General features: G+C 52.3%; 1 protein-coding gene across 1 annotated transcript in view; it reads left to right on the top strand.

The window, feature by feature from the left end:
- LOC103130405 (fibrocystin-L-like) overlaps positions 1 to 13,387 on the top strand; it is a gene marked incomplete at its 5' end in the record, with an annotated part of 22,416 nt that overhangs the window by 4,289 nt on the left and 4,740 nt on the right. Inside the window, 26 exons of the mRNA XM_007541788.2 lie at positions 980 to 1,221; positions 1,645 to 1,781; positions 1,864 to 2,893; positions 3,473 to 3,664; positions 3,996 to 4,147; positions 4,226 to 4,385; positions 5,100 to 5,262; positions 5,364 to 5,452; positions 5,923 to 6,047; positions 6,212 to 6,341; positions 6,793 to 6,911; positions 7,355 to 7,484; positions 7,614 to 7,787; positions 8,235 to 8,338; positions 8,562 to 8,688; positions 8,758 to 8,879; positions 8,961 to 9,051; positions 9,361 to 9,509; positions 9,809 to 9,931; positions 10,006 to 10,117; positions 10,781 to 10,897; positions 10,968 to 11,133; positions 11,897 to 12,129; positions 12,198 to 12,362; positions 12,433 to 12,590; positions 12,669 to 12,804. Coding sequence (XP_007541850.2) covers positions 980 to 1,221; positions 1,645 to 1,781; positions 1,864 to 2,893; positions 3,473 to 3,664; positions 3,996 to 4,147; positions 4,226 to 4,385; positions 5,100 to 5,262; positions 5,364 to 5,452; positions 5,923 to 6,047; positions 6,212 to 6,341; positions 6,793 to 6,911; positions 7,355 to 7,484; positions 7,614 to 7,787; positions 8,235 to 8,338; positions 8,562 to 8,688; positions 8,758 to 8,879; positions 8,961 to 9,051; positions 9,361 to 9,509; positions 9,809 to 9,931; positions 10,006 to 10,117; positions 10,781 to 10,897; positions 10,968 to 11,133; positions 11,897 to 12,129; positions 12,198 to 12,362; positions 12,433 to 12,590; positions 12,669 to 12,804 — 4,646 coding nt within the window. The remainder of the gene's footprint in view (positions 1 to 979; positions 1,222 to 1,644; positions 1,782 to 1,863; positions 2,894 to 3,472; positions 3,665 to 3,995; positions 4,148 to 4,225; positions 4,386 to 5,099; positions 5,263 to 5,363; positions 5,453 to 5,922; positions 6,048 to 6,211; positions 6,342 to 6,792; positions 6,912 to 7,354; positions 7,485 to 7,613; positions 7,788 to 8,234; positions 8,339 to 8,561; positions 8,689 to 8,757; positions 8,880 to 8,960; positions 9,052 to 9,360; positions 9,510 to 9,808; positions 9,932 to 10,005; positions 10,118 to 10,780; positions 10,898 to 10,967; positions 11,134 to 11,896; positions 12,130 to 12,197; positions 12,363 to 12,432; positions 12,591 to 12,668; positions 12,805 to 13,387) is intronic.

The following is a 13,387-nucleotide window of genomic DNA, read 5'->3' as shown; positions in this document are numbered from 1 at the left end:
CTGGACGGAGGGAACGAAGATGGAGGGAACAAAGATGGAGGGAACCAGGACGGAGGGAACCAGGATGGAGGGAACCAAGATGGAGGGAACAAAGATGGAGGGAACCAGGACGGAGGGAACCAGGATGGAGGGAACCAAGATGGAGGGAACAAAGATGGAGGGAACCAGGACGGAGGGAACCAGGATGGAGGGAACCAAGATGGAGGGAACCTGGACGGAGGGAACCAGACACAGCAGATAAACTTATGGTAACTGTGCAGCACGGTGGAGGAAGGTTGATGATGTGGGTTTGTTCTGCAGTCAGCAGTCACGGAGTGGACCATGAAGTACTCTAGAGTCCAAAGTGAATCCAGCAACTGAAGCCAAACTGGGTCACCAACAGAACAAGGTGCTTGTGAAGTCAAATCAGAAAAAGAAAAGTAAAAAAACAGAAATGCGCCCACTGTGTTCCACACGGAGCTAGAAGAGGGACGGACAATGAAAAAAAGCGGAAGAGAAAGCCAAACAAAGAGGACGGGAGTTTGGGGTCTCTTTTGATCAGAGATCCTGGTCGACTTGTGCAGAACTGGATGAATTTGTAGACGGGTGGCCAGGCAGCCGGTTTTTACCTGCTTCTGGACCAACTGTGAACATGTCCTGATACACACTAATAAGTAAATGGAGGATAAAATGAAGAAAACTGCTTGGTAATGTGAGTAAAACCCTGTTGATGAAAGTCTGCTTCGATTTATTCATCCTTTTCAAGTGGGGAAGCTGCACAGATTAGAAAAGAACTTGACAATGCTACAATGGCCTACTCAAAGGCCTTAAGCAGGTAGAAGTGCTAAGGTGGGAGCAGAACCTCAATGAACCGGTTTCTGTTTTTCCCTGTGTTCTGAGGCCCATAGAACCCTCTGAGGTTCTGCTGAGGTTCCTATATCTTCCAGAGTGCAGTGTGGTGTTCAGCAGTCGGTTGAAATCTCTGATTTTGGTCTTCCAGGCACAGCCAGAGAGAAAACGAGGTAAGAACCATCGCTGCCGTGTCAGCCGGCGGAAAAACTCTGACCCTGACCGAGCCGCTGACCTTCTCCCACCTGGGCGTGTCCGCCACGCTGCCCGACGGCGCCGTGTTTGAGGCCCGGGCTGAGGTGGGCCTCCTCACCAGGAACGTCGTGGTGCGAGGCTCCCAGAACCTCGACTGGAGCGACGAGGTCGAAGCGTGTCCTGACGGCTTCAACACAGGTGCCGGACCGGCTGGATCAAAGAACCTGATGGTCCGGTAGACCCAGTCCGATTGGGACCAAAACGGCAACATGGCTTCCGTTTCCAGCTGCGGTTCTCTTTCTCACTGAACCGAGTCAAACCAACCACACTGGACTTTCTGGGCAAACGAACTGGAGTGTGAACAAGTTCAACTGGTTTGGTTGGTTTGACTCAGTACAGTCAGAAAGAGAACCGCAGTTAAAAATGGATTACATGTTGCCGTTTTGGTCCCAATCGGGCCGAGTACCGGACGGCCAGGTTGGAAACGGCCTCAATGTTTCTCTGCAGACAGCATGAGTTTGAATTTGAAATGTTAGCTGTAGACCTGGAACAGCCATCTTGAATGTGCGGTTGGCATCTTATTGGGTTTTCTGGGCTGAATCTCGTCTTTTCTGGCTACAGGTGAATTTGCCACGCAGACGTGTTTCCAAGGCAGGTTCGGAGAGGAAATCGGCAGCGATCAGTTTGGTGGTTGCATCATGTTCCACGCTCCCAGGCCAGGAGAGAACCTCGCTCTGGGCAGACTGGAGTATGTTGAGGTGAAACGTCTCTAGAGCCTCCAGATTTCCTAAGCTAATCCATATTGGTCTTGGTGAGCATCAACTTTTCTGGATCTGGCAGATCTTCCACGCCGGTCAGGCCTTCAGGCTCGGTCGGTACCCCATCCACTGGCATCTGATGGGCGACATCAACTACAAATCGTACGTCCGTGGCTGCGCCATCCACCAGACCTTCAACAGGGCCGTGACCATCCACAACACCCATCGGCTGCTGGTGGAGCACAACGTCATCTACGACATAATGGGCGGAGCCTTCTTCATCGAGGACGGCATCGAGACGGAGAACATTCTGCAGTACAACCTGGCCGTGTTTGTCAAACAGAGCACCAGCCTCCTGAACGATGACGTCACCCCTGCTGCCTACTGGGTCACCAATCCCAACAACATCATCCGGCACAACGCCGCAGCAGGAGGGACCCACTTCGGTTTCTGGTACCGCATGCACGATAACCCCGATGGCCCGTCGTACGACCCAAACATCTGCCAGAAGAGGGTTCCCCTAGGCGAGTTCTCCAACAACACGGTGCACTCCCAGGGATGGTTCGGTCTCTGGATCTTCCAAGAATTCTTCCCCATGAAGGACGGACGCTGCACCTCCACAACCCCAGAACCTGCTGTCTTCCACTCCCTGACCACCTGGAACTGCGAGAAAGGCGCAGAGTGGGTCAACGTTGGCGCCGTGCAGTTCAACAACTTCATCATGGTCAACAACGAGAAGGCCGGCATCGAGGCCAAGCGCATCTTCCCGTGGGCTGTGAGTGGCTTTGGGGAGGACGGTGGCGCCACAGTCTCCAACAGCACCATCGTGGCCCACATGGATGAACTCGGCCTGGGCAGCGATTACTGCACACGCCGGGGCGTCATCACGCCGTTTGATGATGGCATGAGTGTCCTCAACACTCGGTTTGTTAACTTTAACCGGAGCAACTGCACCGCCATCGGAGTGACCTCAATCGATGGGACTTGTACAGATCGCTGCGGCGGCTGGGCCGTCAGGTTCGCCGGGATCCAGTACAGGAACTCCCCCAACAAGGCCGGATTCAGGTGGGAGCACGAAGTCCAGCTGGTGGACACGGACGGCTCCCTCACAGGTACACACCCCAGCCACTGAACCTCTGGTCCAACCAGCAGCTCTTCAGGGTCGGCATCAAGGCAACTACACCTTCCTGTAATCTGTTAAAGTGGTCTTCATCAATGGTTGGAGGTCTTTTATAGAAAAATCTCTTTCTACTGAAGGTCTGAAGATGAAAAATAGTCTTGGTGGGAAGAGAAGCAAGATGTTTGGGTTTCTGGTTTGTTGGGGTGCAGTACATCAAGCAAAGGGTTTTCCTGCCCAGTTAAGCAGCTGTTTGACCTTCTGTCCAGCTTTGCCCAGAGCAGCTTTAGTGTAGCAGCTTTGAACTAAACAGAATCATTTTGTTCTCCAGAGGAAATGCTGTTCATCTGCCGGAGGCAGTCTGGCCTTCCTTTGGTCCTTGCCTGGTTTCAGGGACCGTCTGGTCGCTGCGTTTAGATGTTCGGAGTTCTCAGCTAAAGCCCAAAGAAAAGCCTTAAAAGATCCTGAGAAACCTGGCAGAACGGTTGATTAAATCCACTTCTGAAGGTTATGAGAAGGTCTGAGTGAAACACCAGGAATCATCCCTTCAATGTTGTGAACTCCATGTTTGCAGGAAATGTGGACCATAAGGTGGTGCCGATGAGCAGCCTGCTGGACCCGGCCCACTGTTCCCACAGCGCCGAGTGGAGCGTGGGTTTCCCCGGAGCCGTCTGCGACCACACCGTCAACTTCCATCGCTTGGCGTTCAACAACCCCACTCCGACCTCTCTGCAGGCCAAAGACGCCATCCTGACCAACTCGCATGGTACTGAGGCCTCAGCGTCCCGCAGGAGCAACTGCTGCTTTTTATTTGATTTATTTATGAGGTTTACTTGACAGGGACATCAGAGACAAACTGAACCAAACAGCAGCTCCATGCTTGTGTCATAGTGCTTATAGCGTAAGCTAATGTGCAGCACTTGTTCCTAGATGTGCTTTTTAAACAGTACATCTAAGAACTACTACAAAGTAGATTGATAGACATTTAAAATAATACAACATGATGTTGACTACATATGAACATCATACTGCCATCTGCTGGTGATGGGTGGGACCTGCAGTAGCTCCAGTAACAGCTGTTGTTGCGTTGAACTCAGGCAGCAGCGTGGTTCCTTACCTGAAGAAGAGGATGACCCATAAGTTCGGCTGGATGGCGCTGCTGCCGTCCGGACAGACGTACAACTGGCACTTCGACAACGCCGACCACATCACCAACATCACCTACGACGCCAAGTTCTACGGCTTCAAGGTAAAACCTGGCAAAACCCGGCCAGAGGCGGAGAGGCACCGCCCGGCCCGCCTGACGGCTCCGTCTCCTCTCCCACAGTCGGACCAGTTCGTCATCATCAAACACAACTTCACCCAGAGACCCGACAGCTTCCACATCCTGGACGACAGGAACGGCTCGTCCGCGGCGCTGAGCTTCAGCGGCAACGATAACGGAGACTGGTTCTTCAACAAGACCACCAACGACCTCTTCTACCTCAGTCAGACACACTTTATGACCTCTGACCTCTCAGTGCTGCAAATAATTCAAGCTTTCACGTGCTTAAAGTAGCATTGATTCTTTGAAAAGAAAAATAAGCACTAGCCACTGAAAAATTCAAGATGGCGGCCAGTTGAAAAGATGCCCACCATGGAGGAAAATTTACTTTAGTTAAATGTGTAAATATTTGTCACAGATTAATACTTTTGGTGCCAAATCATAAATAATTGGGCTAAAGGAACCATATTTACTGATACTGATCATAGTTTGATTTTTCAAGATGTCACGATGGTTGTCAACAAATGTTTTCCCAGATTCTGAATGTGCTTGTTATCAAATAATGTTCGACTAAAATCGGTAGCAGTCATTAGCTGCCGCTAACCAAAAAGGATTACCAATCACGAAGCCATTGAACAAGAATCTTAGCTATGCTAACACTACACTGCTAAACACATCAAAAATTAGCCAAAACTACCTCCAACATTAGCCAAAGCTATTGCTAACTATTAGCCAAAGCTAATGTTCATGTTAGCCATAGCTAATGCTAACCAGTAAGATGACTTTCTCAGTCAGTCTCACATCTTCATCTCCGTCCAGTTGACTGGAGTTGACTAACCCTTGGTAAAGTCCGGAGTTTCTGTTGTAAAGTTTAGTGAACGGACGACCTCAGCGCCTGATGTTTCTGGCTGAAACAGGAAATGTTCTATTTCTGCAGTTTCTGGGAAGACGAGCCGGCGCCGGCGCCGCAGCAGCGTGGATCGCTCCATGACAGACGTCGCCACTAACCTGGCCGTCCATCGCTGCTTCTTCCATCAGTGCGTGGCTCCGGCCCCGGCCACGCCGGCTCCCGTCCCCAGCCGCCGACCCAACGACTTCCTGTAGGTCCAACTGGACCTCAGTCCAGCCTGGCAGACCAGAACCGGGCTGAGCTGGTTCTGCTTTGGCCTTTTTAACACAGCGTGTTTGCGTATTTCTGCAGTCTGTGGTCTGATGCTTCATTCTGGAAAAGTTCTGCGGAGAACAACTTCACTGTGCCAGCAGAGGGCGCCGATGCAGTCATCCCTTCAGGTACCGACCCGGCCGACCCGACCCGGCGTCATGGAAAGCTGTTCCTATGCAGTCAGAACGTATTTAGTCTGTCATAAGGGGAAATTTCATCCGTTTGAAACGGTGACATTCATAAGTGAATAATTTGGTGGAAATGAGAATCTAAAAAATGAACCTTCATGTTTTTCCCAGATTAACCCAAATGATGTTTACGTTTCTGACTGCGTAGCTTCAAACCGTAAGAACTAAAAACGTGCTCCATATCTTTTATTAGAGCTGATAAAATTTTAATTTTTTAGTTCCATGATGATCAGATTCAGCACATCCCGTCGTCGTCATTATTAAATCTTTACTAAGGGTAAATAAAAACATCCAGGCTCCTCATGAACCTCCATTTGACTTTATTTGGTTATTTTATTCCGTCACCGGGCCGATCGGAGAATTAAAGGATTAAATCTGATTATCGATCTGATGATCGGCTCTCTCCACAGGGAAGTGGGTCGTTCTGGACCGAGACACGCCGTCCCTCAGCAGGCTCACCGTCTCCGGGGTTCTGGAGGTTCTGGACTCCCCGAACAGAACCCTGGTGATCGACGCCGTCTACGTCTCCATCCAGGTTGGCATGGCAACCAGACTCTGCTTCAGATTTAAACCGGAACCGTTCCGGCCCAGCAGCCAGACCCGATCAGAACCTCAGCCGGTTCCGGGCCGTGTGGCTGCGGGGCCGGGCCGGGCCGGTCCGTAGGAAGTGACGGTTGTTGTGCCGGTGTTGTGCCGCAGGGCGGCAGGCTGCTGGCCGGGTGGGACGGCGAGCCGTTCCAGGGCCGGCTGGAGATCCGGCTCCGAGGGAACCACGACACGCCCGACTGGCTGCTGCCCGGCGGACCCAACCAGGGATCCAAGGTCCTGGGTGAGACACCGGGCCGCAGCTCTGCACGGAGAACCGGGTCTGGACCTGCCAGGTTCTGGTCCGGTTCCAGATAAATGGAGGTCAAAAACAAATGACAATAATTTGAGTTGCTTATTTTGTCAGAGAAAAAAGACAGAAATGAATTTTTCCGAGACATTTTTTCATCATTTAGAAATGTTTCAAAAATATTTGACCAACAAGCCAAATAGTGAGTTTGGAGACCATCACCATCTAAAAACTAAATATTTAGCTCCAAGCTAAGCCCTCAGCTAGCTCAGAGCTATTAGCTAAATAGCTGACTGAGCGGTTTACTGTTGGATAAACTGAACATTTAGTTTAAAAAATGAAGCTGTTAGCATCTGGTTGGGATGTAAAGCGGGTCAGAACCGGCCGGTCGTGTGGAAAGCGAAGCTTCAAACTGTGACTCCCCTGTGGTTCTGTGGTTCTGCAGGTGTGTTCGGTACTTTGGACCTGTACGGTCGGCCTCCAGGCGTTTACCACACCAAGCTGGCCGCCACTGCCGCCGCCGGGTCCGACTCGCTGGTTCTGGTGCAGCCCGTCGACTGGAAGGTCAGAGTGCTGGCTCTGTTGGCCTGATTTATGTGAACCAGGTTCTGCTTGGACCTCATCTTGTCCATCAGAACCTGGAGTCCAACCGGGTCACAGGAACCTGGACTTCTTCTGACCCAGATTTAAATAATGCCAGTTTAGCTTTGAGGAATTTTCCTCAGCTTGGAGTGCTGATGGTTCTGACCCGGTTGGACGTCCAGAGGCTTCTGGGTCTGAGTGGAGACGCAGCGTTTCTACAGTTACAGGCTCAAACTGCTGCCACCTGTCAAACACCTGAGAATTCGGGAATGTCGCCGTCTGTCTGTGGGGGGGATACGGGACAGGTGTGCTGTCACCATGGCAACCAGAGCCAGTCTGTAGGACTACATTACCCAGAAGCCTCTCTCTTCTTCTGGTTCTGGTTCCAGTCCTGGCTCCTGACTGCGTCTCTGGTTGCTGTTCAGGTTGGAGACCAGGTTGCCATCTCCACCTCCGGCTACAGAGCCTCGGAGACGGAGAAACGTCGGATCGCGGCGGTGTCGGCCGACGGCCTCATCCTGACCCTCAACCAGCCATTGGACCACACTCACATGGGTCAGTTCCTTTCAGAACCTTTCACATGATGAACCCTTTCCTCTGATTGGACCAGAAGCAGAGATTGGACCGTCTGCTGGTTCCTGACAGGTTCTGGGCTCAGGTTCTAACAGGTTTTGGTTCTGGTAGGTGGAACCCACTCTGTCCCCGGGTCGTCCTTCTCCTATGCTCTGGCGGCGGATGTCGGCCTCCTGAGCCGGAACATCCGGATCATCGGCGAGGAGTATCCAGCGATGAAGGTGGAATCCTTTGGCGCCCGGCTGCTGGTGGGAACTTTCTCCAGCGGCGGAGTCAGCTATCGAGGTACGCAGCTTCTGTAGGCCTCTCCTGCGTGGTCAGGGTTCAAGAAGGTTCCTGGCAACGACCTGCTAGCATGCTGCTGCTAGCATCAACTCCTGATCAGATCAGGCAGACTTGAAGGAGACAGAACGGACAAACATGGAGGAAAACCACCATCTAAACCACAGATAGCTGGTTCACTACACTTTCAGAAACTTTAAAGTTTAAGACTCTTTAAGACTTTCCAGAGATGCCATGTAATGTCTTTGAACTTACTTTCCCAGAACATGCAGAGTACTTTCAGGAACCCAGAAAATGCTTCCCACTATCTAGAGCTGACTGATTGAACTTTCTGAGGAATAGAACGTGTCGGTGCCGGTCCGTCAGGATGAAATAGAGAAACATGGAGACCTTTGATGGTGTTTGTGGTGAGCGCTGCCCTCAGTCTGTCCTCTCTTGCTCGTCTCAAAGGTAAAGCCCAGATCAGGAATGTGGAGTTCTTCCGCTCCGGCCAGGAAGGCTGGACCGACTACTTCGACCCGCGGTACTCTGTGGCCTTCCTCAACCTGGGAGAGGTACGCCAACACTCGGGTGGAAGGAAACCTCAGACAGCAGATGAAATGACCATCTTTCTCCTCTGATCCATGATGAGCCTCTGAAACCTCTCGCTCTCTTCTTCTCATTTTCCTTTCCCTGTGAACCTTAAAAGGATCCAGATCAGTAGTTCTCCAGACGTTCAGACTTGGCCTTTCTTTATTTCCTGCCATTCAGGAGATGAAAATGTTTTTTTATGTGAAGGTTTCAGGGAACGACTCGTACATCCAGGGCTGTGCCTTCCATGACGGTTTCTCTCCGGCCATCGGAGTCTTCGGGACGGCGGGTCTGAGCATCGACGATAACGTTGTCCATCACACGGTGGGCGAAGGTAATCCAGGGTAACGGTGGAGGAAACGCTTCCCGGTCCTCCGGAAGGTTGATGGCAATCTGTGTGCAGGAATCCGCGTTTGGGGCGATCGGATCCTGCTGAGGAGGAACCTGGTGATGATGTCACTGTGGCCCGGATCGTATCAGGACAGAGAGGAACCCTTCAACTTCCAGTGGAACGCTGCCATCGAGGTTCCTCCTGTCAAACAAACCATCAGCTGCTGGGACTTTCAGACAGCTTCCCAATATTCCCAATGCGTTTCCTGTTTCCAGGTGAGCGAGGGCTCCGGTGTGGTGCTGCAGAACAACATCGTGGCGGGATATGAGAGGGTGGCGTATCACATCGACGGCGAGCCGTGCCCAGGTAGGGAACGCTGCAGCGTTTCCTCCCGGAGCGTTTCCTCCGGGAGCGTCTCCTCCCGGAGCGTCTCCTCCCGGAGCGTCTCCTCCCGGAGCGTCTCCTCCCGGAGCGTCTCCTCCCGGAGCGTTTCCTCCCGGAGCGTCTCCTTCCGGAGCGTCTCCTTCCGGAGCGTTTCCTCCCGGAGCGTCTCCTTCCGGAGCGTCTCCTTCCGGAGCATCTCCTCCGGGAGCGTCTCCTCCCGGAGCGTCTCCTTCCGGAGCGTTTCCTTCCGGAGCAGGGTGGCATTCGGATCAACTCCTCTGCTCCCTGCAGGCTTCCAGAACCCGAACGAGGCCTGGGTCCAGAACGAGGCCCACGGCGGTCCGTATGGCGTCTACCTCAACAAGGACGGCCTGGCCGGCTGCAGCTTCATCCGAGGATTCTTCGTCTGGAAGGCCTTTGACTTCGCCATCTACTTCCAGGTTGGGAAAACAGACTCTGGATCTGGATGCAGGAAGTTTCCTGTGACTCTCCAGTTAGTTTCTTGTGATGTTTGGAGTTTCTGCTCTTCCTGCTGCTAGGCGTTACATCCTCCTTCCGGGTGTTTTCCTGTTTTATATCAGAAAAGTTGAGTTTCATAAAATATCATCAGTTCTTCAGTTTCTACTCGGCAGCCATTTTGTTTTGGCTGCAAGATCTGATCTAAAAACAGAAAATAAATGTGAGGCTCAAATCCCAGGAAGCAGAATCATGAACTCTTCCTCCTGCTCCTCTTCCTCAGGTCATCATGGATGTGGTGGTTTCCAACGTGACGCTGGTGGATAACGGGATGGGCATCATGCCCCTGGTTTTCGGCCCGCCCTCTCTGTCTCATGCCTATGCAGATAAGTCGGTGCGCGTTCAGGTGAGTTGCTTCCTGATTGGCCGCCTGCAGCCGCTGCAGTCGGAGTTTGTTTTTTATTTCTTGTTTCTTCCCAGAACTCCCTGATCGTGGGCAGCAGCCCGGCCTTTAACTGCTCCGACACGTTGAGCTCCGACGACTTCAACGTCGCCACCACGTCTCTCCACCGAGCGCCCAGACCGCCGCAAGGTGAGGCTGCATCAGAACCGGGCGGCTTCTGGCCTGGTTCACCCAGATCGTCCACATTTACCCGTCAAACCGACTGAGTTTCACCGACTGGCAGCTGATTGTGGTGGGAAAATCAGATCCGGTTGGATGTTGAAGATGAAACTGGCCGTTCATGTAATAATTAGTTTATGATTGTGACTTTCGCGTTTCGGTAATCGGCTGCAGCTTCCAGAGGGAAGGAGTCGCCGCCTGGTGGTCATTAACCAATCAGAAACAGCCAATAGGAAGCCGGCTCCTCTTCCAGGGTTTCCTCCCTCCGTTCAGAGAAAAACTCCACTAAAGATTAAAACGTGGTCCAGATACGGAGTCTGCTGATCTACTGAAGCTGACGCCATCTTTGAGGGATCGGAGGTTGATGATGCGTCTGGTTTCCATGGAAACATGCAGTGGATGTGTAGCCTCCTCAGCCTCTGATTGGTCTGTCACTGAGCCGAGAGGAGCTTCTGTCAGGATTATTCCTAATGGAGGAAAAAGTTTCTGCCGTTCCCAGATCTGGACCAGGACCGGTTCTGATTGGTTTTGTCTGGGTTTCAGTGGAGCCAGAACATTTACTGCAGATGGTTCTGGTTCTGTTGGAGGATCTGAGCAGGAAGACGTGCTCACTTCCTGTCTCTGTTCTCGCAGGAGGTCGATCCGGAATCTGCTGGCCGACCTTCCAGTCCGGACACAACACGGCTCCGGCTAAACCGCATCACCTGAACATGAACTACAACGCCATCAAAGGCCGGATGACGGTCACAGGTCCGGCCCGCTAACCTTCCTGTTCCCGTCTCATCGGACTTCCTCCTCAGTCCCGCTTCTTCCGTTCCAGACACGACCTTCGTTGGTTTCCGGAACGTCTGCTCCGGAGAGAGGAACTACGTGTTCATGACCAACCCTCTGAACGAGGACCTGCAGCACCCCCTGCAGGTTTCGGCCGTCAGGATGCTGGACAGCACCGAGGACGCCCGGGTCTTCATTCACCGACCCGATGTGAGGTGAGTTCGGACCGAACCGTCCGGTCCGGTTGGTGTGAATGGTACGCGACCTCTGACCTCTGGTTGAAGTGAACTCTGGTTGGGTTCTGGGCGACATTGTCCACTTCCTGCTTTAGCCCCGCCCATTTTTGGTTTCCGTCTTTACACTGAGACTTTGGCGAAGTGTGTTACCCACAATTCATTGCTGCATGTGATGTTTTGAGTCAAACTGCGGCATTATGGGAATGTTTTGTAATTTTCTCATGGTTGTAGAAAAGGTAAAGAAAATAATTCGACACATTAGAAACAAAAAGGTTTGATACGATAAACTGAGCGGAAAATTAAAGATAATTAAAGATAAAAGATCAAAGGAAAGCAAAATACCTTCATTTAAAAACACTTTTTGGTTGTAGTTTTACTTCAGCAGCACAAACACCTGCACTGCGACCAGTCCGCCATTTTGGAGGTCCAAGTTACAACAAAGGGGCATATTGTCACAATTCTCAAATTTTGGCCATTCTGGGTAAACACAACCAAAGCTAACGTGCTAGCCTAGCGCTAGCAGCAGAAATGGCTCCTGGTCTTTAGCCTAAAGAGAAATCCTCCAACCTCTAAAATCTCCATCTTGTTTCCATCTGGTGAAGAAGGAAGTTGCTCTCAGTGTCTTCAGTGGTTCTTGGTGCAGCGCCCCCACAGGCCAGGAGGGGAACAGGTTGCTGCCAATCGAACCGAGTCTTTGGGAATCTTTCCTGGATTTGTGGACTGATGTGTTTTTGCTCGTCAGTAAAGCGAACCCGGCAGACTGCGTGGACATGGACTGCGATGCCAAGAAGAAGAGTTTGTTGAAGGACTTGGACGGCTCGTTCCTGGGCGCGGTGGGGAGCGTGGTGCCGCAGTCCGAGTTCGAGTGGGGAGGAGACCCCCGCCGGGGGCTGGGCGACTACCGCATTCCCAAAGTCATGCTGACGTCCCTGAACGGCAGCCGGATCCCCGTGGAGCAGGTGGCGCCTCGGAAAGGTAAGCAGAGCTTCAGAGAGACCCGACCCGCCGAGCCGTCCTCTCACGGCTGCTCGTGGTGCGTTCAGGGGTCATCAGGAAAAACTGCACCTACATGAGCTCCTGGCAGAGCTACAAGTGCTTCGGCCTGAACTACCGGATGGTGGCGATCGAGAGCCTGGACTCGGACACGGAGACTCGCCGTCTGTCCCCGGTGGCCGTGCTGGGGGACGGCTTTGTGGATCTGATTAACGGTAAGGTTCTGGTGGTTCTTCCAGGCCGGCCGGGCGGGCGCCGTGTTTTCATCGTGTGTTTTCGGTGCAGGCCCTCAGGATCACGGTTGGTGTGCAGGATACACCTGCCAGCGCCGAGTGTCTCTGTTCCACAGCATCATGGCCACCGGACACGCCTTCGACGTCTACTTCACCAGCGTCAGCCCGCAGAAGCTCCGCCTCCTGATGCTCAACTCCGACCCGTCTGAGGTCGGTTCTGTTCTGGACGCTCGGCTGCTTTCAGTTCCGTCGTGTCTGACCTCCTGTCTCCGTGTTCGCCCCCCGCAGAGCGTCCTGGTGTCAGTCTTCTACTCCAACCCTCAGCGGCTGGACGTCTACGTGGAGGACCGGCTGGTCGCCCCGAGCAACGCCGTGTGGAACCACGACGGGTCCGACTACGTCCTGAGGGAGCCGGCGTACCGAGGTGAGCTGCCGTTTGGAACGATGCCGGTTACTTAGTCTGGGGTTCATTTTTAATGTGTTCACCACAAAATTCATTCATTTATAAATGTTGTTTCAAACTCATCAAGCTAAGCACTGAGATATGTGGGGCTAGTTGAATCAATGTAGATGCAGCTAAATGTGCCTCCAGGTGAGATCATCCCTCAGATTGAACCAAATATTTAGTTTCAAAATAAAAACTCAGTCCAGGTGGTGAAAAAATGACTGAAAACTGAACCCAAACAAACTCAATAACCCAAATTATTGCTGTAAATTTCGGTCTGTAACTTTACAAACAGAACTCAGACATAGGAGAGGAAGCCATGAAATCAGTTCTTCATGTGACAGAATGACCTTTGACCTATTCCTCCATTGTATGCTATAAATTATGGGCCGGCTGTCAGGTTTGATAGCAACAGAGGCGTAGAAACGCAAAGCAACGATTCCAGGAGCGAAGCTGGGAGGGATCGGAGTAACGATGGAGACACGGCTCTGCTGCAGGAGGCTCTGCTGCAGGAGGCTCTGCTGCAGGAGGCTCTGCTGCAGGAGGCTCTGCTGCAGGAGGC

This window comes from Poecilia formosa, unplaced genomic scaffold (assembly GCF_000485575.1).
Source record: "Poecilia formosa unplaced genomic scaffold, Poecilia_formosa-5.1.2 Scaffold631, whole genome shotgun sequence".
Classification (NCBI taxonomy): Eukaryota; Metazoa; Chordata; class Actinopteri; order Cyprinodontiformes; family Poeciliidae; genus Poecilia; species Poecilia formosa.
Note: the sequence above shows the minus strand (reverse complement) of the source record. Positions and strands in the feature narration are given on the sequence as shown.